The following is a 23,390-nucleotide window of genomic DNA, read 5'->3' on the forward strand; positions in this document are numbered from 1 at the left end:
AATGTCTGCAGGCAAACATTGCAGAGGATAGAGTATGGGTTTTAAGCTGGGTACACACAGGGGGATAAATCATCAATTATATGGTCGGTAACGTTGACAATATCATGTATATTTCGTCCAATGTGTCTATATAGTTAATGACCCCATCTGTGGTCTGAACATGCAGCTTAATTTAACAATATCCTCATCAGGGGTTAAAATGAGGGGGAAACGGGGTGGAACTGAGTTCCCCCACCTCTAATGGTGAGGTGGAACATTTTAACCTCCACAGTAATTCTCACAGAAAAGCATTCTAGTTTTACAGAGTGGTGCCAAAAACTCTACCACTGGCCCTGTCTCTGTCTAATGGGGGAGATGAGGTGTAATTAGGTGGCATAGAGAAATGAGTTCCCCCACCTCTGCATGACCCCTGATCCTCAGTGACTGCATGTACAGAGCGGGGCGGGGGGTGACATAAATTACAGAGTATACGCTCAATATCACTCTCCCGTGGCCCCGCCAAAATAGTTAACCATATCGGCAGCCGCGGGAATTGCTAAATGTGTACCCAGCATTACATTTAATAAAGAACTATGGGGTTTATTCTAGTTCATTCTTTCTGACAAAATCCTTCTTAGATGGACAAAACCATGTGCACTGCAGGGGGGCAGATGTAAAATGTGCAGAGAGAATTAGATTTTTTTTTTTTTTTTTTTTTTTTTTTCTGTGAAGGGAAAATACTGGCTGCTTTATTTTTACACTGCAATATAGATCTCACTTTGAAGTAAAACCCCACCCAAATCTAATTATATCTGCACAAGTTACATCTGCCCCACCTGCAGTGCATATGGTTTTGCCCATCTAAGAAGGATTTTGTCAGAAAGAGTGAACTAAAATAAGGCCCCATGTGCACTGCAGGGGGGCAGATGTAACATGTGCAGAGAGAATTAGATTTGGGTGAGTTATTTTGTTTCTGTGCAGGGAAAATACTGACTGCATGATTTTACACTTCAATATAGATCTCACTTTGAAGAAAAACCCCATACAAATCTAATTCTCTCTGCACAAGTTACATCTGCCCCACCCGCAGTGCATATGGTTTTGTCCATCTAAGAAGGATTTTGTCAGAAAGAATGGACTAGAATAACCCCCCATGTTATTTTCTATTATTCGTAATACCTAATAATAATAGTAATCTGACTAAACTAGAAGAAGCTGTTACTCTTCTTTTATTCACCTCAATATAAATTATGCTAATATATCTTTCACAAATTTTTTTTCTGTATTTGCAATAAATATAACGTAAATTCCCAACACCAAAATACTTTGTGTGAACCTAAGAAACATTTACAGTTTTCACTGAAAAACATTTACTCTCACCAGGTAAACATGACTGAACCACAGAGTACTCCAGAACAGATGGCAGCTGGCAAAAGCCATGGTGGAATTGGTGGAAACTACAAGGTAATATATGCTAATGCAGTCCCTCAGTTTGTCTCTAACAGGGCAGAGATAAAAAGCCGGAATAAACCATCTGACATTCAGGGTGCAGGGCCTGTTAAACGATACTGTAGTGTATGCACGTGTAAATGGTACATATCTTTGTAGAGGTTATGCACATGGACCACATAAATGCAAAATAAGTACATGTGGTAGGATGAACTCCAGGCTCACAGGGCCTTAGAATTGCATAAGCACACATGCTTGAAAATGTAATAAGGCCCAAGTTTGTGGGGGCCTGGGATTTTAGCCAAGAGCACTCACCCGAGTGAGTGAGAGAGAGAGAGACAGCGGCAGGTGAGTGGGAGAGAAAGGAAAGAGACAGGGGATGGGGAGAACACAAAAGAGACAGGTAGGTGGGAGAAAAAGAGGGGAGAGAGGTGGGGTAGGGAGAGAGTGGTTTGGGAGGGAGAGAGTGAAAGGAGGGGTGAGTGAGGGGAGAGGGGGAGAGCAGGGGTTTAAAAGGGTTTTGACAGGCATCACTTTGTTCCTCTTATTCCCCCCCCCACACACACACACACACACACACACACACACACACACACTTCTCAGTACAAATAGCATTGTAGAATTGTGGGGTGTGGTATAGGGTTCCGACCATCAGGATCCCGACAGTCATTAGCCCGACGTTGGGATCCCGACTGCCCGGACTCAGACAGCATGGTGAGCACAACAAAGCCCCTTGGGCTCGCCACGCACACGCTCGCCACTTATTCTATTCTCCCTCTATGGGGGTCATGGACCCCCACGAAGGAAAATAGCGGGTGGCCGTCGGGCACCCGTCTGTCTGCGTTCTGTCTGCGTTTTGACAGTCGGTATCCCAACGTCGGGTAAATATGACTGTCGGGACCGCGCTTGCCACCCGAATTGCTGACAGCGTGGGGTTCCTGCCTGCTCCCACCAGCTGGTGACAGAGCCGGGTCCGTGATCCCACCACTGTTGAGGGGGCACTCTTTAAAAAAAATATCAAAAGGGTGCTGGGCCGTGGGTTCCCCCAAGCCCCTGGGACCATAGCAGTTGCATCCTCTGCACTGTGTATAGTTTAGACACTGGGTACGACCGTAAACAACAGAGGTAGTCCCTTTACTACTGACCGCTGCAACAGTCCCCATCATTTTCTATTTCTTAAGTTCCTGTCACCTATAGGCAACAGTAATACTTATTTTTACAGAGCGGGATCTTTTGGAAATATCACTCATAACCTATGATTGCACATGCACTGGACAAGCCAGGTTGCTGATTGGGTCAGGGCCATCTTATTGTATGGGCTCTATGTGCAGCTGCCCAAGGGCCCCTCAATTCTAGGGGTCTTTGAGCTGGGCCAGATTGGGTTGTGGGTATCTTCCGTCTGAGCTTCTGTGGAGGCAGGTAGAGAATGCTGCGTGGTCGCTCTGATCATGAATCATACACAACATTCTCTTTCTGCTTCCCAGCCTGCAGCCAGACAGTGAATGGCTGTGAGCATGCTGATTGGTGGATGGCTGGAGCTATTCACCAATCAGAGGGCTGATAGCCATTTACTGTATGAAAACAAGTGAAGAGATGACACAGGACTACATGAGGCGCATGTTATGATAGTTATAGTTATAGTTATATATAGTTATAGTTATTAAGGCACTATTATAAAGGATCAGAAAATGGTGCTATTAACATTTTGTTATATACAGTATGTGTGTTACACATATGTATTTTATAAAATAAGGTCATGTGGGGAGTATAAAATACATACCATGTCTGTGTCTACGTAATATGTGAAAACATTGTAGTATGACAATATTTATGTTAGTCATATTGAGAAGTTGTCATGTTATATTTGTATAGAGTATAAAAGAACTGTTTTATTTAGAATGTAAGCTCTCACGAGCAGGGCCCTCTCTCCTCATGTGCTTTTCTTAGAATATATATCTATGCCACCCTAATAATTGCTTCAGTGTCCTTTCCCTTGATGCAACTATATTTATTTTCCATGTACAGTACTTGTCCTAAATTGCCTCATACTGCAATCAGTTACTTACTTTTTTTTTTTGCTCATTTATATATTTTTAGACTCTGAAAAACCCTTGTGGTGCCATATAAATAAATTATAATAATAAATAATAATTATAATAGTGTGTAACAGTTATGCTCAGGGGTGCAGAGAGGACCAGGAGACTTCTACTCATTATCCAGTCACAGTAGGAGGCGCCCTAAGGGGGCCCAGCCTTAACACAGCTCCCTGTGCTGCCAAACCCCCACTTCTGTAATACCCCTTTCACATTCGCAGTCCCGGGTCATACCCGGGACTGTGTTACCAGGTGCAACCCGAGACACTACCCGGGAATGTACCAATTAACACTGGCCACCCGACCCGGAATGAAGTCGGGCGGGTGGCGTCATCTGGAGGCTTGGCCGGGGTGGTGCTGGGAGGTGTCAGCACCTCCCAGCGGCGCATTTTCACTGCAGTGAATGGGATCTGGGTCACGCTGACTCGGAATACCCGTTCACACTGACCACATCCCGTGTCGATTCCGGGTTCTACACAGGTCAGGACCTGGGTAGAGAAGGTCTGAAAGGGGTATAAGTGGGCCCAGGGTCTCTACAGGTGACCCTGATTATGGCATGATTAGAAGACTGGTGCTCTTCCAAAATAATAAAACTGTATATTGTCCAGTATTCATGCAAAGAGTGCAATTTCCTATTTCTGCATACATTGTAAACAGTTGCATTATATGACAATGCCATGCTGGGGTAAGTAGTGCTCTTGGGCCAGATGCACTAAGCTTCATAAGTGATAAAATGGAGAGTGATAAACAACCAGCCAATCAGCTCCTGTCTGACATTTTTCAAACACAAACTGTGACATGGCAGGTAGGAGCTGATTGGTTGCCTCTCTCCCTTACTGTATGTCTGTTTAGTATTTTAGATTCCTATACTGTAGAGAGGTGTATATACGGTAGTCGGCCCTGTGATTTTCACTAAGCAGAGTCCTAATCAAGATGTAGTTAGCCACCAGAGATAAGATAGCTAACGACATCCTGCCTTCCACCAGAGACGGCAATATACACAGTGTGGGCGAGATGTACTAAAGGTAAAAATGCGGTAAAACCCCCGTTTTACCGCATTTTCCTATGTACTATTACCCGACCGTCACCGCAGTGTAGGGTATCGCCACCTTTGGGTGGCGATACCCTATAGAAGCCTATGGGCTTCTTTTCGCCGCCCGACGCCTCCGCCGAAAAACCCGCCGACCCCCCTCTCCCCCTCCCTCTCTTACCTGGTCCAGGTCCTCCTGGACCCGGAAGGTAACACCTTCCTCCCCCTAGTGACGCAGCCAGACGTCCTTTCGGCTGCAGGGGGGAGGAAGAGGCGCCGGGGACAGCTTGCATAGCTGTCCCCGGCGTGAGGGATGCAGAAGGGGGCAGAGAGGTGACGGAGACCCCCCGCACACCACATTCCAGGTATCGCGGGGGGCCTCCGTCACCGCATCGCGATGCCAGCCACATATGTTAGTACATATGCGGCGGCATCGCGGCGGGGGGGCCGCGATGGGCGGCGATGTATTTTAATACATCCCGCCCTGTGTGCGGATTGGTGAAAATTGCCTTGCCTGCACAATCTATTTGGCCGGGTGATAGTGATACTGCGGGGCCGTGCATCGCTATCGAGGTTCTGGCTAACCTTCTATGCGATTTTGACAATATAGTCAATATTGCCAGGCCGAAACGCACAAAGTTTGTAGACAATGCCGTAGACTGCAGAGAAAAAGCAACACCCAGAAACAATGCTATGTAGTGAGGTTATCAGCCGTGTGTCTTTAGTTCTCTACAGTTACCAGGAGAACAAACAGCAATTATCGTTTACTTTACTGTACAGTATGTGGTTTTACTGATAATTCTGTTGTGCAATACTGATCATTACAATAAATCAAATATGGTGTCACCACATCCTGGTTTAATTCACACATTTCACACCGACATGATAATTGCTGCAAAGTAAAAGGTGTCGGTACTGTAAGAGTTGTGACCTAGTTTGCGCTAGTACTTATATTAGTATATTATTTTATTTGTAAGGTTCCACAAGGCTCCTAAAGGGGGATACATCTGACAACAAGATCAATATTTCCCATTGCAAATGTATGATGGGTTGTATCGTCTCATTTATATCCAGACTAACACGGCTTTTGAGATAACTTTATCAAGGAGGAAAGCAAAGTAAATAAATATTTAAATTGTAAAAACTTCTATATTTATTTTTTATTAGGCTAATGACAACAGATCTGTCAGTAAAGGTCTCTGGAGGACTGTAGGTTTGTACCAGACCGGCACGCCTATGCCGGTCTGGTACAAATATACAGTACAAAACTCTGCCACCTGCAGTTGCCCTCCCCACCTGCATGCCAGGTTTATAAGTACATCACCTGCACAAGACATTGAGTATAACTGCTTATACTTTCCACATAAGACCAAATCAGACATCAGCAATTTTATATTTCTCGACAAATGTAATTGCTTGCTGCCAAAAATACAAATTCCTGTAACAGCATCATTAAATGTAATATCTTCTTTTTTAACAATAGTACAAATTTAATTAATTAAGCTTTCAGCTGCCCATACAAGGAGCCGTTCGCCGGCATCCGTTCTGGACTATGCGATGCGCGCTCCCACAAGGGATGCGATCCGATCCGATGTGTGCTGTTTAAGTCCCAAACTGATCCGTTAAACGGACCGTGTATGGGCAGCTTTCCCCATAGTAAGGAATGGGGCATTGAAGGCACATACTGCATCATCTGCCTAGTCCCTTTCCTGGCCATCCCCCTGACAGTTCTTATATGATGCCAACAATTTGTGTATTGTTTACCTCTGTCACCTCCGTTATCACTCTATACCCTCTGTTTTTGTTTCTTTGCCTCATTTTATTTGTGTACAGTAGCTCCTTACCTGTCGCCCCCCCCGTCCCCCCCCCATCCCCCCGCCCTCTCAGGCCATTCACCCCATCTCCTAGCCCTCACCAGTGTTCCCTCTAAGCTGTGCGCGCGTGCGTGCGCACATAACTCGACGAGCGTGCGCACAGACATTACAACAGAGCGCACAAAGCAGCAGTGGTCCCTTTTTGCAGTTGTGGACTCAATTAATGTGTGTTTCACCCATTAACTACATTGTGTGCTGTGTTTTGAATGTTTAAATGTTTATTATCATTTTGAAGTAAAGTTAACACAAATGCTGAACGTCATTTTCCAGTTATATATGTGACGCACAAAAATTTAAATTTCCTTCAAAAGTTGCACAGCCAAAATCTTTTGCTGCACACAGCCTTCGTAAAATTAGAGGGAACATTGGCCCTCACCCATTTATTTAAGCATGTTAAGTGCCCTTCCAAATAATTATCCATCCATGGCCTAGAATAAAGTATATTTTCTTTTTTTTTCATTTATTTTTGTCTGCCACTGTCACATTCAGAATTCACTGTATCCCTGTATCTCAGACAGATGTTCTACATAGCTGCGAGGGCTTGCTACATATGGGTAAATCCTAGGGGATGGCGTGACTGGAACGTCTAGGCTTTCCCGTTCAGCTGTACGTAACATTCACAGAGAGTCCTACATACAGAGATTAGGTAGCCAGGAAAATAGCTCTTTAGCCACCTTCCCCGAAACCGCCAGCCAGCTATTAAGGTGCTCTTTGTGACCCGCACCTCGGCACAATATATGTATATATAAGCCAGGAACAAGTTAAATAGAGTTGAGGGTCTCACTTTTGTCCTGCATGACTTTCACATCCTACATCCTTACTGTAATTGGTGAACTTACACATACAAAACCACAAAGTGAGAGATACGTAGTTTCCTGACCTGGTCATTTTTGTCACACCTCCCACTTGTTCATGTGATTTCAGTACCAATATAACAGTTACCGACAGAGAAGTGTTGTCCCCAAAAAGTCACGCATCCAAAAATAGAATGTGCATTCTGCTAAGGCTCTAACAACATTATAAAAACATTAATTCCCATTACTGAGATGTTTCATTTAGAGATTTCTTAAATAATTGATTAGTCTGATTAAATAATTTAATTTGACAATGTCAAAGCTGTCATCTACTCTCCCAACACACACGCAGGAGCCACATTGTTAGGTAACCTTTCTAGTAGCCTCTATCCCCCCCCCCCCCCCCCAAAAAAAAAAAAAAAAATCATGGCTTCAGCAAGATGCTGGATGCATTTCTCTGAGATTCTGTTCTGGGCCTGATTCAGACCAGTTTGCTAGGATGCATATACTCGCAGCCTAATGAACAGGTAAACACCACCTGCTGCCCCGCTGAATACCCGCTTCCCGCCACGCAAATCACCTTGGTAACATGAGAGGGCGTGTGTTCTGTACCACATCCCCTCGCATGTGGCCAAACGGGAGAGGAATCATTTGATGGTCGCACACTATCAAATTATTTCTCTCCCCTTTGGTAATTAAAGTCAGACTAAACTGACTTTTATACCTGCCGCAGATCGGGCAGGCGCTAAAGTCATGTGACGTGAGCCACCCGCCCAAACAAGCATTGACATGCCAGTGTTCCCAGGGGACTGCCCAGCATGGTCAAGCCGGCGGGGACCCGGGGGAAGCGCCGTCAGAAGGGGACGAGGGGTCCCCTTTCGCAGATCAGATAACGGCTGGCGGGGGATGGCGGCTGGTGATTCTGCCGCCATCCCCTGCAAAGACCAGGCCAGCTCCATCTGTACTTTCATTTTTATTATTATTTTTGGTTTGTGAACTTTAATCACATAAATATTTTATCTTTTTTTAATCACAAAAATGTCTATAAATAGTCTTACTAATGCTGCTTTCCCACTGCAGACCAGGTTAAAGTACTGGTAACCTTAAATGGTATTTAAAACGGTATTAGCATTCCCACTGCAGCAGATTACCGTTTTAAATACCATTTAAGTACCATTCCCATTGCAGTGAACCGTGTAAAATGTAGAGTGCCTAACCCCCCCCAGTGTAAAGAGTGCCTAATCCCTCCCCCCCAAGTGTAAAGAGTGCCTATCCCCCGTACCTGCCCTGTGCACCCACCTCCCCTCCCCTTGTACTTACCTGCACGGGGATGCAGGGCAGTGGGGAGGCAGCGGGGGTCCATGCAGGGTCCATGCGGGGTACATGCAGTCCCAGTGCCTGATGAGAACTAGTAGTTCTAACTTTGCGCATATGTAATGAGTGCACGTGCATAATAATGAGCTGCTCATTACATATGAGCATATGTAATGAGCGGCTCATTATTATGCACGTGCACTAATTACACATGCACAAAGTGAGAACCACTAGTTCTCATCAGGCACTGGGACTGCCTGGAGGCTAAATAACGTTTAAGAGGCATTCCCACTGCCTCTTATACGTTATTTTAACGTGTAGGACTCTGCTTTAAAAACGGGTTGAAATACCATTTAGCTTTAAATGGTATTTCAACTCTGGCACTTTCCCACTGCAGCCTTAAACGGTAAATTGCGCTAAAAATCAGCAATTTACCGTTTTTTAGCTGCAGTGGGAAAGGGGCATAAAGTAGATATCATTTGACATGCAACACAATTTTTTTTTATCATTCTTGTCTTGGTTTTTATTTCATATTTATACAGTGATGTTTTTCTCTTAATTTTAATTCCACTTATTTATGACATGAATTCAAAAAACTACCACACGCCTGTGGGCATACCAATAACGCTCCTACCCACATATTAAATTTTTAGCCTATTTTATTAACAGTAGATTCGGTCAAACTCTTTTACCGAATCTTCAGATTACTAACTGAAATTCTGTGACAAATGAGTGTATAACTGGATTCTTCTTCTTGTTTTAATACAGTATGTGGCATACTTTGCTTAGTTAAAATGAGGTAGCATGTTTAGTTATGCAGCACACTGATCACAGCATATAGGCGAGTACATTTTACGCATTCATTCATTTACTGCCATTGTTGCCCACTAAGTGTATTAGGAGCCGCCATGATGCAATCCTGCAATAGCAAGCTATATGCAGCAAAGCTGTAGCAGGCCATGTATTCACCTAAAAACATGAGTGGGAGAGGGAGAATAAAAGAATGTAAATATGAGAGAGAGAGATGAGATAGAGTCTGAGTGTAATCACAGTGAGTGGAACCCCCCTACTCAGGGGTTAAAGTGAGGGGGAACGCAGTGGAACGGAGTTCCACCACCTCTAATGGAAGGGGGAACTGAGCCCCGAACAGTAATTCCAACAGAAAAGCCAGTCCCAGCGGCTTTTTTTCTTGCACGTCGTATGTGATGTCATGACATCACTGCCGCTGAAGTGAACAAGAGCCACTAAGACAGCAGGCTCTGTGCTTGCTAAGTTGCACGTGCTGATACCTCTTGGTGATACAGCTGGACCAGTCTGAAGCTGGAATGTCTTCTACATGCTGGATGTAGGTCTTAACTGCAGCTTCCAGTGACTCAAAAAATGATTCTACACATCTCAAACAGAGGAGAGCACTGGAGCATCTTGCTTTTGATTTCTCTGAACAGTCAAAAAGTTGCAGAGGACCTGTCTGGACTGCAGGACAGATGCTCAAGCTGCTGGATATGTATATGGGCCAAAAAAAACCCATCACTTTCTTGGACTTGTGGGCCGGTCTTGATGGAGAAATCATCATGAGCGTGAGTTCTTGAACAGCACCTGGAATTGTCTTCCAGTAATTGTGGCAGGCATTGGTCCCCAGTGACAATGCTATGGTGCACACGTAGCAAAAAAGCTACAAAACCAGTCTTGGCCACAAAAACAGCTTGGCCATGCTGCACTCATAATGGAACTTCTATGGTGGCTACTTTTGTTTGGCTGGCTGGCTTGTTGCAGCCTCCTCCTACTCTGGAGCAAGTTGATGGGACACCCAGTGTGCAGAAACCATGCGCACACCAAGATTTTTGTGGAGTATCAAGCAGATGGATCCCAGCGAAGTGCATGTCTCCTTCTCTAACTGGGCCATGGTCACCCTGGCATCCACCACAACTATAGCCCACATGACCATGTAATGGCAAACACAGGAGGGCAGCAGTGTTTCTTGTCTTCCAGGGACTGTCTTCAACACCTAAATTCTGAAAATCATTCAGACAGTGGTTTGGGATGTGGCTACTTCCCAAAAAGAAGGTTGCAGTTTCCCAAAACCTTCCTGATGTTGGAGACCACTTTATTAGCAGCAGCAGAAGATTGTTGCTCTCCAGTGGCCTAGGTTAAGCTCCATAATGAGTTTGTGATGGAAGTGAATATGCTGACTGCATTAGTGTGCAGTGCTGCTTGTATACAGTTATGTGCCTTTACACTTCACAAGAACTTTAATCAGAGCTTACAGAACACAATTAGACAGCCAGATTGTGACTACTATACCTATGCACTGCACATCTGGAAACGTATTGCACATTCCTCATATCTAATGAAGGGCTAAAGATAACTGATAGCCTAGTGTGGAAATAACTACTGGCCAAGAAGCATGTAACTGATAAGCTAGTATAGCTGTAACTGATGGGCTAGTATATAAATAAAACACCATAGAACCCACAGGAGGATACATTTGTGTTACCTTTTATCCACTCTATTGGTAAAATCAACTCTATCCATATGAAAATTAAGATATAAAGATTACAAGACAATGCCAGATTTGGAGAGACCCAACTGATTGATATCATGGTTAGTAAGCAATGACTTATATATTATCTTACATATATCAATATTAACTCTAGTTGCAATGGTGTTGTAGCATGTCATTAATCACAAGAAGCTCAATGGTCTGCGACTACTCTGATTCCAATAACTTTCAGATCTTTGCCAACATGGACATATCTATTTGTTCCATGAGTCAGACACTATAAACTAGGTTGCAAAAAGAGAAAAGAGAAAGTACTCTCTGTTTTTGGGGGCACGCTTATAAATTAAAACTTAACGTTTATTTATTAGTTAATTACAATAGATTTGGACATGACAAGACAGACATACAAAAAACATGTACAATTCTTGAGACTCCAATACACAGAGTTCTCTGTTAGTTATTGAGGTACCACAATATATGGAGTGGACCGCGAATATTTATTGTTTTGGTCAAATACCTTAATATGCACCGAAGATTCTTAATATTTCAGGCCATTATAGTTTTCTATTGACAGGAAGATTTTTGATGTAAGGAAAAAAGAGAGAGAGGAAAAATGAAAAAAGAAAGGGGAAAGAAAAATGAAGAGAGAGGAAGAGAGGGAAGGGAGGGAGGGAGGAGAGGAAAGGGGCGGAAAAAAAAAAAAAAAAAAAAAAAAAAAGGGGGAAAAAAAAGGGAGTAGAGAGGAGTAAAAAGGAAAAATAGATAAGAAACAATTAAGTGTAAGTACACCCCTGCAGTTTGTTTGTGGTCACGGTGACTGCTGCTGATTGCTCTGTATGTCTGGCCAGACCAGACTGTGCAATTGAGCGGGTCTTACCATGCGACAGTTGCAGATAAGGGTGTTAGATAGTTGGGCTGTAATTCCCTCTCTGTTAGAGTGGGCGACTCCCTGATTGGCTGAGCCCTTGCAGGGAAATCTACCTTCAATCAGTAAGGTTTTGAGCCCAGAAAGTGTACAGTTTTAGAGAACAAAGTTAATTGCTTTGTAGGGTGTGTGTGCACGCTGCTGTCTCCCACTTGCTTTGCAGTATTGGTGGGCGATGAGCGGTGAACCCCACCTTTAAAGACAATTTTGGAATTTCCCAGTTATGTAGAAAGAGATATTTTTTAGAGAATAAAAGAAATAAGATGACAGGTGAAAGCAGTGATATATAGAATGTGTGATATCACTAAGGATCAAAAGAATGGTCCTTCGGTCACAGTATCATTATATACACCTGTATATCAATTAACAACTATCATACATCAGGTTAGTCACCTGTGTTTCCAATCATGGAAAGTATTCCTGTCACTAATAATGTAATTTTTACTAAGAAAGAGTAATCATGAGTCTCATTCCTAAACATAAAAGGTATCACTCTAGGTAATCTTAATGGTTCTAAACCAATCAGAGCAGATACAAGCAAAACAAACGGGAAAACAATGAAAACCTTTTTCCCAGAAATGATTGCAAGACAATACCGTTTCTGGGGGGTCGTATTCACAATTATATAAAAATGGTTATAATGCTAGCTGCCCCTTAATAGGGGTCTTACCACCACCCGGATAGTTGTCTGCTCTGATCTCAGGGACAGTCAGTCTGCTGCCGAAGGAAAGAGATTTTTTCTTAGGTCTGGACCTGATTGCAGTAATGGGGAGTCTGGTATCTCCTCAGTAGCTCAAGGTGCAAGAAGTAGTTGTGGGATAGACAGCTGTTTCGCGGAGGTCCCGCTTCCTCAGTAGGATACTGAGGAAGCGGGACCTCCGCGAAACAGCTGTCTATCCCACAACTACTTCTTGCACCTTGAGCTACTGAGGAGATACCAGACTCCCCATTACTGCAATCAGGTCCAGACCTAAGAAAAAATCTCTTTCCTTCGGCAGCAGACTGACTGTCCCTGAGATCAGAGCAGACAACTATCCGGGTGGTGGTAAGACCCCTATTAAGGGGCAGCTAGCATTATAACCATTTTTATATAATTGTGAATACGACCCCCCAGAAACGGTATTGTCTTGCAATCATTTCTGGGAAAAAGGTTTTCATTGTTTTCCCGTTTGTTTTGCTTGTATCTGCTCTGATTGGTTTAGAACCATTAAGATTACCTAGAGTGATACCTTTTATGTTTAGGAATGAGACTCATGATTACTCTTTCTTAGTAAAAATTACATTATTAGTGACAGGAATACTTTCCATGATTGGAAACACAGGTGACTAACCTGATGTATGATAGTTGTTAATTGATATACAGGTGTATATAATGATACTGTGACCGAAGGACCATTCTTTTGATCCTTAGTGATATCACACATTCTATATATCACTGCTTTCACCTGTCATCTTATTTCTTTTATTCTCTAAAAAATATCTCTTTCTACATAACTGGGAAATTCCAAAATTGTCTTTAAAGGTGGGGTTCACCGCTCATCGCCCACCAATACTGCAAAGCAAGTGGGAGACAGCAGCGTGCACACACACCCTACAAAGCAATTAACTTTGTTCTCTAAAACTGTACACTTTCTGGGCTCAAAACCTTACTGATTGAAGGTAGATTTCCCTGCAAGGGCTCAGCCAATCAGGGAGTCGCCCACTCTAACAGAGAGGGAATTACAGCCCAACTATCTAACACCCTTATCTGCAACTGTCGCATGGTAAGACCCGCTCAATTGCACAGTCTGGTCTGGCCAGACATACAGAGCAATCAGCAGCAGTCACCGTGACCACAAACAAACTGCAGGGGTGTACTTACACTTAATTGGTTCTTATCTATTTTTCCTTTTTACTCCTCTCTACTCCCTTTTTTTTCCCCCTTTTTTTTTTTTTTTTTTTTTCCGCCCCTTTCCTCTCCTCCCTCCCTCCCTTCCCTCTCTTCCTCTCTCTTCATTTTTCTTTCCCCTTTCTTTTTTCATTTTTCCTCTCTCTCTTTTTTCCTTACATCAAAAATCTTCCTGTCAATAGAAAACTATAATGGCCTGAAATATTAAGAATCTTCGGTGCACATTAAGGTATTTGACCAAAACAATAAATATTCGCGGTCCACTCCATATATTGTGGTACCTCAATAACTAACAGAGAACTCTGTGTATTGGAGTCTCAAGAATTGTACATGTTTTTTGTATGTCTGTCTTGTCATGTCCAAATCTATTGTAATGAACTAATAAATAAACGTTAAGTTTTAATTTATAAGCGTGCCCCCAAAAACAGAGAGTACTTTCTCTTTTCTCTTTTTGCATCATTTCTTACTCTCAGGGGAGCACCTCCACATCATCTACCAATGTATAACGCATAGTTGATATAAAAAATAGTGGACTTTATCATACAAATACATCATATACACACCCTATACAATTTAAAAGTGGCACTGGTGCACAGGTTCTTTTTCCCAATCTACCTTTTCCCCATGTTGTAACTATAAACTAGGTTGTAAGTTTTATACTAAGAAACTTTACCTTAAACATTCTGCATATAGAGGATCCTAAAATACATTGTATACACTTTATGAAGAATAAGATATCCACTGTCAACAGAATGAGCAAATGTTTTACTTTTGATTCCATTAGATTAAACTCTACGAACTGGAGAATTTTCAGGGGAAGAGGTGCGAGCTTACTGGGGAGTGCCAGAATCTGGGAGAGAAAGGATTGGAGAAAGTTGGATCCATCCAGGTGGAATCTGGACCGTGAGTTGGGCATGAGTGCTGCTTTCCAACCATAGACAAGTTCATTACTATATCATGAAAAAGATGGTTATTTTGAAGGTTCCTATAAAATATCTGTATGACTTACACCAGTGATTCCCAACCTCAGACCTCAAGGTACTATAACTATCCAGGTATTAAGGATATCCATGCTTGAGCAATGAAGGTGCTCAAACTAAGATACTAATTAAGCCACTAGTGTTCAAAGATGGATATCCTTAATTGTTTTTTGAAAGATTTTGTAAATAACTGCCTCTTTAAAAATAAATCTCTGAGTTCAAATGGTGTCCCGCACTGCTGCCGGACTCGCACCGCAGTACATCCAGACCCATTTTTATAACAGGAATGATGGACACCTCTGAACTTTCAGCAGACTGCCATCTACAATGAATCAGCGTGAAAATAGCCCTTTTCACAATTGTTTCAGTATTAAGATATGTTGGTTTTTCTTACAAGTAGATGCAACAATATTCCCATAACCTATACTAATGTCACATTCTTATTGTACATCCTCTGTACTCACTTGGAGGTAGATTTAACATATACTCCCAATAACATACATTACTACTATTATCAATTTCTCCCACATATGAAGGCAAATGTAATTATAACAGTGTCTTTCACAGAATGCTTGATTTTCATACAGTTTTTCTCTGCATTTAGATGGCTTAGCTTTGAGCGTCAAGCATTTGGTGGGGAACAATTTGTCCTGGAAAAGGGTGATTATCCACGATGGGACACCTGGTCTAACAGCCACAGGAGCGACTATCTGATGTCCATCCGTCCCTTGAACGTTGTGAGTGAGACTCTACTCCTAGCTTAGTGTGATCCTTAGATAAGAGATATTTCTAGCATGTCCTGTGGTTGCAATGATGGTGTCCATTTATAAACAGATATACCGTACTGTATGTGCCAAATTATATTTATTTACTGTGTTAGTATTGTTGATCTTAAATATTGGCCAACTACATTTTCAATGGTTGCTGATTATGTGTTACTTGACAATCATGTGTTTTTTTTTATGGACACACATGCAATGATTTATATCACAGGGCTTGTGTATACCACACACCATGCATTCATTATAAATACAGGGATGCGGTTAACATCACGGATGAAATGCAGACAGAATAGTGATCTGGTATCCTCCTCAGTGAATGGGAGTCGGGTTCTTCCCCAGTGCAGTGCCTGGCTCACAGTCACTGAGGAGCCAGCATTTTGGTGCCACCTCCTCGGATGGTGACACCCAGTGAGATCTGAACCTCCTGCTTTCCCTTAGTGATGCCACAATAAGGGGGGATTCATTCGGATCACTCAGCCCCTCTTCATTTCTTTCTAAGTGCACATGTGAACTCATGTATGTGCAGTCAAGTCGAGTCTACGTGGCCATGAATACAAGTGGGGCTGTGGCTTCAAGGACATGAGGACCATACCCCTTTGTGCAAGGACTCTGGAGATGGAAGTGACTTAGGGGGAGATTCTCTAAAGCAGAAATGCGGTAAAAACCCCGTTATTGTGGTTTTTACCACATTTCTGTATGTTCTATGCCCCTCCGCAGTGGCAGCAAAAGCTGGCGATTACCTGTTGAAGCCTATGGGCTTCTTACCGCAGTGCTACTGTGAGGGATCGATCACGGATCCCTCCCAGCATGCCCCCCCCCGCCGTCACCGTCACTCTGTGCATGTGCAGATGGACTCCCGAGTCACAGACATTTCATTAGCCATGATTCTGAAAGGCTTCTGACGTGTCATCTTAATTATCATTATGTATACTAATTAGCAGTTATTTATCACAGCTTTCACCCAAAACTTTTCAATGCTCATTGTCATGTAGGACAGTGCTGACCATAAGATCCACCTGTTTGAAAATGCTGGTTTCAATGGAAGGAAAATGGAGATTGTGGATGATGATGTGCCAAGTCTGTGGGCTCATGGCTTCCAGGACCGAGTGGCCAGTATTAAGGTCCTCAACGGAACGTAAGAGCTTTTACTTTTACCTATATGATTAGCATGATAACATCCTGTACAGCCATTAACATGCAAAGGATTGTTATATTAATATTAATGTCTTTTTTCTGACTTAAACAATTGCCCTAATTCACAATCATTTTGAAGGGGACGAATTCGGGCCTGTTCCGATGTTGGTGGGTCTGCGTACGCGCAAGTGCGTATTTGAGCATATGCAGACCTTGGCAATGGACAGGAAGGGCTGGGGATGGACGACGGCAGAAACAGGCATCACCAATGGGAACGCCCAGCGTTTTATGGGAGCCCCCATGAAGGCACTGGGCATTCCCATGGGAACACAGGACATCAGCGCCCGTCCCATCTTCGACGATTTGTAGAGGAAACAAAAGTCAGTTTAGACTGACTTTTATTTCTGAAGGCATTTGATGGTCGCAGATTTCTCCTGCTAGCGGAGGCATGCGAGGGGATGTGCCAGAGCCGGCCCTAGCCTAAATTATGCCCTAGGCAAGATTTTGACTGTTGCCCCCTAGCACCGCCACTAGTTCCGTCTCTAACCCTGCTCCCCTTTCCCAGCATCATCAACCCTCATCATTACAGTCATCATTTTGGTGCTCCTACCCGCAATATTTTAAATAGAAACAGCGCACCCATTCGGTGCGGAGCCCAAACAGGGGTGTGTTCTTGCTGGGAAGGGGCATGGCCACACAATAGTACCCCCAATTCAAATTATGCCACACAGTAGTGCAATTTTATTCACATTATATCATGCGACGGTGTCCCTTATTCACGTTACATCACACAGTAGTACCACTTTACCTTATGTACATTACTCCTCATATTATTCACATTATACCCTTCGAAAAAAATCCTGAGAAAATATTGTATTTTAAGCACCTCCATGGCCACACTGCAACCCAGCACAAAGCAGTGTGTGCTGGATAGAGGAGAAGAGCTGCAGCTGCTGCTGTCACTTAAGGGGACGGGGCCCGGGGCCCCCACTGGGCCCTTTCATCAGACTTTGGCCTGGGTAATTTGTAGCCCCTACCCCATTCTCTAGGCACCCCTGATAATACCACACAGTAATGCCCCTTACACATGACACACATTATTAATGTCCTTATAACCATAATGCCCCTTACACATTATGCCAACCTTTATTAATGCCCTTCATACACATAATGACACAAATAATGGCCCTTACACATATGTCACACATTATTAATGCCCTTATACACATGACACACATTATGCCCTTACACATGTCACACATTATTAATGCATTTATACATGACACACATAATGCCCCTTACACATATGCCGAACACTATTGCACAACCCACCCACCCGCAGACAGGACTCGCACAGCCGCTAACAGCCTCACACACACAAAATAGGCATGCTGCATATCATTTTAATCAGCAGAAGCTGCTGATGCCCCTAGGCATTCCAAATGCCCTAGGCAATTGCCTAGTTGGCCTATGCCTAAGGCCGGCTCTGGGATGTGCTAATGAACACATCTACTCGCATAGTACCAAGGGTATTCAGCAGTGGAGGGGGGAAGGGGGGAGTTTCAGCGCTCAGTAAGCAGCTAAGCCAAGCTGAATCAGGCTCAATGTGTATGGCAACTGCATAAATGGGGTTAAAAGGTTTATCCAGGAATGTTTGTAAAAGCACAATTAGTTATATAAAGGAATAAAGAGGCCTCTACATTATCCACATACAATTTGTGCCTGTGCATCACCACAATCACATCTAACCCTATTTATTTTTTCTTGCAGCTGGGTAGGTTATGAATACCCCGGCTACAGAGGTCGTCAGTATGTCTTTGAGAAGAAAGAATACAGACACTGGAATGATTGGGAAGCCAACCAGCCCCAGATCCAGTCTGTTCGCCGTATTCGTGACATGCAGTGGCACAAGCGTGGCTGCTTTGTTCCCACCCCAATCGCCGCAGCCGCTGCAGCCCCTACCCCTGCCCCAGCTAGTAGCTGAAGGAGAACAAAGCACACACACCAGTCGTCACCCTCTTCTGCTGACAAGCACGGCAAGAAGAGACGCGTAAAATGATTTTAAAACTTGATTACGTCTCTTTAATATGTCAGTCCGTAATCTTAAATAAAGATTACTGCATCACTAAATCATTTTGTGGCCTGTATTCCTAAACAATAAAGTCCTATTTGCAGCACATCATTTAGTTGGCTCAATGATAAGCATTAATTAGCTACATGTTTATAACACTTTTTTCCTTAGAAATTATGTAAACTAATTGTGTCATATGTACTGTAGTAAACAGCAAAGAGGGCAGTAAAGTCTACTCCATCTGTAAATGTGTGTGTGTTACTTCCATATTTGGTGTTAATTAAAGGGAATATATAAAAGTATTGGCTGGATGTATTTGAAAGGCAAGTTATCATCCATCCATCCACCCACTGTGTTAACAGTATATGTAGCCATTTATTTAGGCCACACAAAAGCTCATTCTTTAACAAATTTAGATAATAATAATAATAATAATAATAATAATAATAATAATAATAATAATAATAGATATACATATATAATCAACCCACACTACACACACGCACTGCAGCCATGTTAAATTGTTACCTACATTGACTTTTTCCTCTCTGGAAGATCCCCAGAGATTAGAAGCAAGTGGGTGGTGATGGGGCGGGCCCAGGCTAATTGTTCCTTTAGATAACACTCCCAGCACGGAAACTACCACGATTGGCTAAACTCTGCATAGTGACAGGGCTGAAATGACACAATAGGCATGCACAGCATATTTTATTAGGGGGTGCAACAGTACATGCAAATAAAGTCAAAAACATATATGGATGACACAGGTATGTAGTGATATGACAATGGTCTATTACAATTAACAATGCAAAACACACATACTGTAATTGATTGATGGGTGACTCTTTTAATGGAATACAGTCTTTGGTAAAAGGTATTGCTAGCAGCAGTGAGATGCGCCTAAAGGTGGGCACAGCATTATGGGGTGCCTGTGCACCCCTGACACTCAATGTGTGCACTGCTATGACAATTACCACATAATTGCATTATTGCCCCCCACCCCACACACTCTCTGCAGACACTGTAACTATCTCCGCATTCTCCCCACTTCGCTAGGAAGCGTGAGAGGTACCAAGTTTTCCGGAGGAGCAGACGACAACCCAGAAAATTGTGTGTCTCCCACAGAAACCAGGACAATAGGATCTGCACATGCCTAATTCAAACATGTATTATATTTTGTAAAACATTTTATTACATGTGCATATTCAGTTCAATAAATAGCTACTAGTAAACGCTACAGACAGAAGTTCTATTGCCTCATATACTCACAATCTTACCCTTTTCTCAGTAACATAACACAGCATATCCAGCTAATACAAAGTAGCCTATTATCATAGAGTACAATATATCATAAAAATTCCCTGCATGAATTCTATTTACATCTACTTTCTACAATGATTCCATGCACGCTGGGAATTAGTAACAGTTCCCTGTGTTTTCCGGAAGAGCAGAGAATTTATTAATAAGGACATTAGATGGGCATCTCAGCTAAAGAGTTTTGCCAAACATATTTTTTTAAAATACAGACAAAATTGATCAGTGGCTGATTAACATATGCTGATTAGGCTGCAGCCTAGGGCATCAGGACTGGGGGTGGCACCTTGCAGGTGACAGCTGAGGAATTAAATGAAGGCCTAATTTATTCCATGCTTGTTTGCTATCACCCATCCCTATATACTGTGGTGGGTGTAGTTATTAAGATGACTGACAGATGGCTGTGCCAATGCAGCTTACTGAAGGAACCATTACTTTACATTGTGCTACAGGGCCAGCTGGGCAGCCTAAAACCAAATCCTTCTTCCCACGCCACAAGTATTAGATGCCAGTTGCATAACCTTGGTTACATGTACATCAGGGTTGCCTACTTTTGAAAAATCATTTCAGGGAGAAAAAGTAAAAGCCATGGGGCGGGCCTTGCGTCGCCAAGGGGCGGGCCTTGCGTTGCATGGGGTGGGTCTTGCATTGACATGGGGTGGGCCTTGTGTCGCCAAGGGGGCAGTCCGGAGCAGGCACGGAAGAGAGCCGGCACAGCTGGGAAGCTGATCCTATAACTTCAGGAGAGGACAGCATTCCTGGGCTGGCTCCAGCAACCCATGTGCAGGAGGTGACAGAGGATAAGGGTGTCCATGCAGATGGCTGCACACAGCCAGGGTCTCCTACATGCAGGGAAGTGACCCTGCAGCCCAAAGGAGAACTGTACAGTGACCTGTCGCAGAGGAAGATGTGCTGTCACATTTGGAGGTGGGCTGCCCTGCACATGTCCCAGATAGAGATACAGATCAATGTAGGGGATGTGCACCTGCCAGATGTGTCAGACAGAGAAGGGGTGCAGCCTGATGTGGGTGGCTTCCACACAGATGTATCTGATGCAGAGCAGCTGCAGCACAATGTAACAGCTGTGTACCCCCTGCATGTCCCTCAGAGGGCCAGTGACGGTCTGCAGAACACAGACAATCAGCTGCTCCCTGCAGGCATCCTGACAGAGGAGAGCGCACTGCCTGGGGAGAACCTTGTGCATCCTGTAGCCCTGCATGAGGAAGGTGGAGCGCAAGTGTACCCTGAATAATATGGAGAGAGTGGGCACAGGGCGGAGATAAGTCACAGATCGAGTGAAGAATACTGTGAAAAGGGAGGAAGAGAGAGAGAGAGAAAAAAATAGAATATATATATATATATATATATATATACACACACATACATACACATACTACATACACATACATACATATATAGATAAAAAGACTTTTAGAGGGATCCGATGGAGACAGATATAGTCAATTTATGTTGATATTCTTTTTCATTACTTATCATTATTCGTAGAGTCCTCTATGGTATGTATGACCCTATATATAGCAATCCATGAATGAAATTCATATATAGTCACAGATTCGGTCGAATCTGTATTATGCCTGCATTGATTCTTAGAACATGTTCATATTTAGCAAAAGTTCAATAGTATAAGGCTCATACAGCCATATCTCATCATGGTCCTGCGAATAGTAGATAAAGGGCTTCAAAGTGCGGTCCAGATGGACCTCTAGTCCCACACTCTTTGTGCCCACCACTTTTATTATTGTCATAGGGATCCCACGTCTGGCGGATGGGGGTGTCGCAACTCAGACCGGAGGGATCTCCGGTCCTGAGTCGTTCCAACCCATGTCCGCAGGTGGGGCTATCCCACATAACCAGGATTTATGATAGTCTTAATGGATAGACAGACTGACGGCGAACAGACTGATAAAGCAATCCACAGTAATTGAGGGGGGAGAAGGAAGGGGAGGGGGAGAAGAATTTCAATGAGGGTAGTTGGATTCACTTAATAAAATTATCAAAAGCATTCAACTCTATTGTGTCATTCAGACCGCTAGGTGACAGGGTGTCTAACCTAAAAATCCAATAAGATTCATGCCTACAGAGGCAGTTGAACCTATCACCACCTCATGTTGTATGATTGATCAACTCAATCGCCCTTATCGTAAGATTAACCAAACTACACTTTGTGCAGCTGGAAACATGCTTGGACAGTGGAAGTGTCTTCACGCCCTTGGTGATATTTCTCTTGTGTTCCAGAAAGTGGACATTCAATTTACGTGTAGTGCGGCCAACGTACTGCTTCCCACATCCACAATTTATTAATTAGATGACATAGGTAGAGGAGCAATTCATGAAACTGGTGATGGTAAATTTCTCCTGTGTCACAAAGGAGAGAAATTCTGTAGTTTTCCTAGGTGTATTTGTACAAGTCATACAATTTGCTTGCCCACACCTATGGAAACCTAGTAGTTTCTCTGGGAGCCATGTTGGTGTTGGTGTCTTGCTTTGGTACCCATCAAAATGACCATGTACAAGTTTCTTTTTAAGGTTGTAAGCCTTTCTAAATATAACCTCCTTTGTCTACTTCATGCTTCAGCAAATCATCTAGTAATAGCAGGGGAGTATTTTTTTTTATAATCGATCTTATTGCATGAGCACTATTATTAAATGCAGTGATGAATCTGATCCCCTTATTGGTTGCCATTATTTGTTGTTTTCTACTACTACTATTTAGTAGTCTGTCTATCCATTTGTCGAACTTCTTTTGATGCTGTCTGCATAACAATGGGATATCCTTGTTCTTCAGTCATGGAGCCCACCTGCCTGTGAAAAGTTTCAACAGAGGAGCAAATCCCACCTCAGCCTTACAAACTATCTTTTGAGTATGTTCCTTTTCCAATTATTATGTGCACTGTCATAGTTAAGATATCTATTTGTATCTACCTCTTTAGTGTAAGTTTCTGTAGTGATAGTGCTGTCTTGGATAGCGATTTTAATGTCAAGAAAGTTTAAATGGTCATGCTGTGAGTGGAGGTGAATTTAAGGCCAAAGGAATTAGTGTTCAAACTAGTGGTGAATTTTTCAAGTGAGTTAATGTATCCTTCCCAAACAGAAAAAGTGTCATCAATATTCCTGCCATAGAGGACCAGGCCCACCCCCAGCCCAGCGCCCCACACATGTCTCTCCTCAAAGAGGCCCATGTAGAGGTTTGCAAAGCTGGGAGCAAACCTGGTCCCCATAGCGGTTCCCACATTCCCCACTAC

At 43.2% G+C, this 23,390-nt stretch overlaps 1 protein-coding gene across 1 annotated transcript; it reads left to right on the plus strand.

Moving 5' to 3' along the window:
* Window positions 1-1,320: 1,320 nt before the first annotated feature.
* On the plus strand, window positions 1,321-18,872 carry CRYBB3 (crystallin beta B3). Its single transcript, XM_083146393.1, has 5 exons — window positions 1,321-1,443; window positions 14,631-14,749; window positions 15,431-15,563; window positions 16,601-16,743; window positions 18,513-18,872. The coding sequence occupies exons 1-5, from the start codon at window positions 1,369-1,371 to the stop codon at window positions 18,724-18,726; spliced, it is 684 nt and encodes a 227-aa protein (XP_083002519.1). The 5' UTR covers window positions 1,321-1,368; the 3' UTR covers window positions 18,727-18,872.
* Window positions 18,873-23,390: the final 4,518 nt, after the last annotated feature.

The sequence above is a fragment of the Crinia signifera genome, chromosome 1, assembly GCF_055691185.1.
Source record: "Crinia signifera chromosome 1, ASM5569118v1, whole genome shotgun sequence".
Lineage (NCBI taxonomy): Eukaryota > Metazoa > Chordata > Amphibia > Anura > Myobatrachidae > Crinia > Crinia signifera.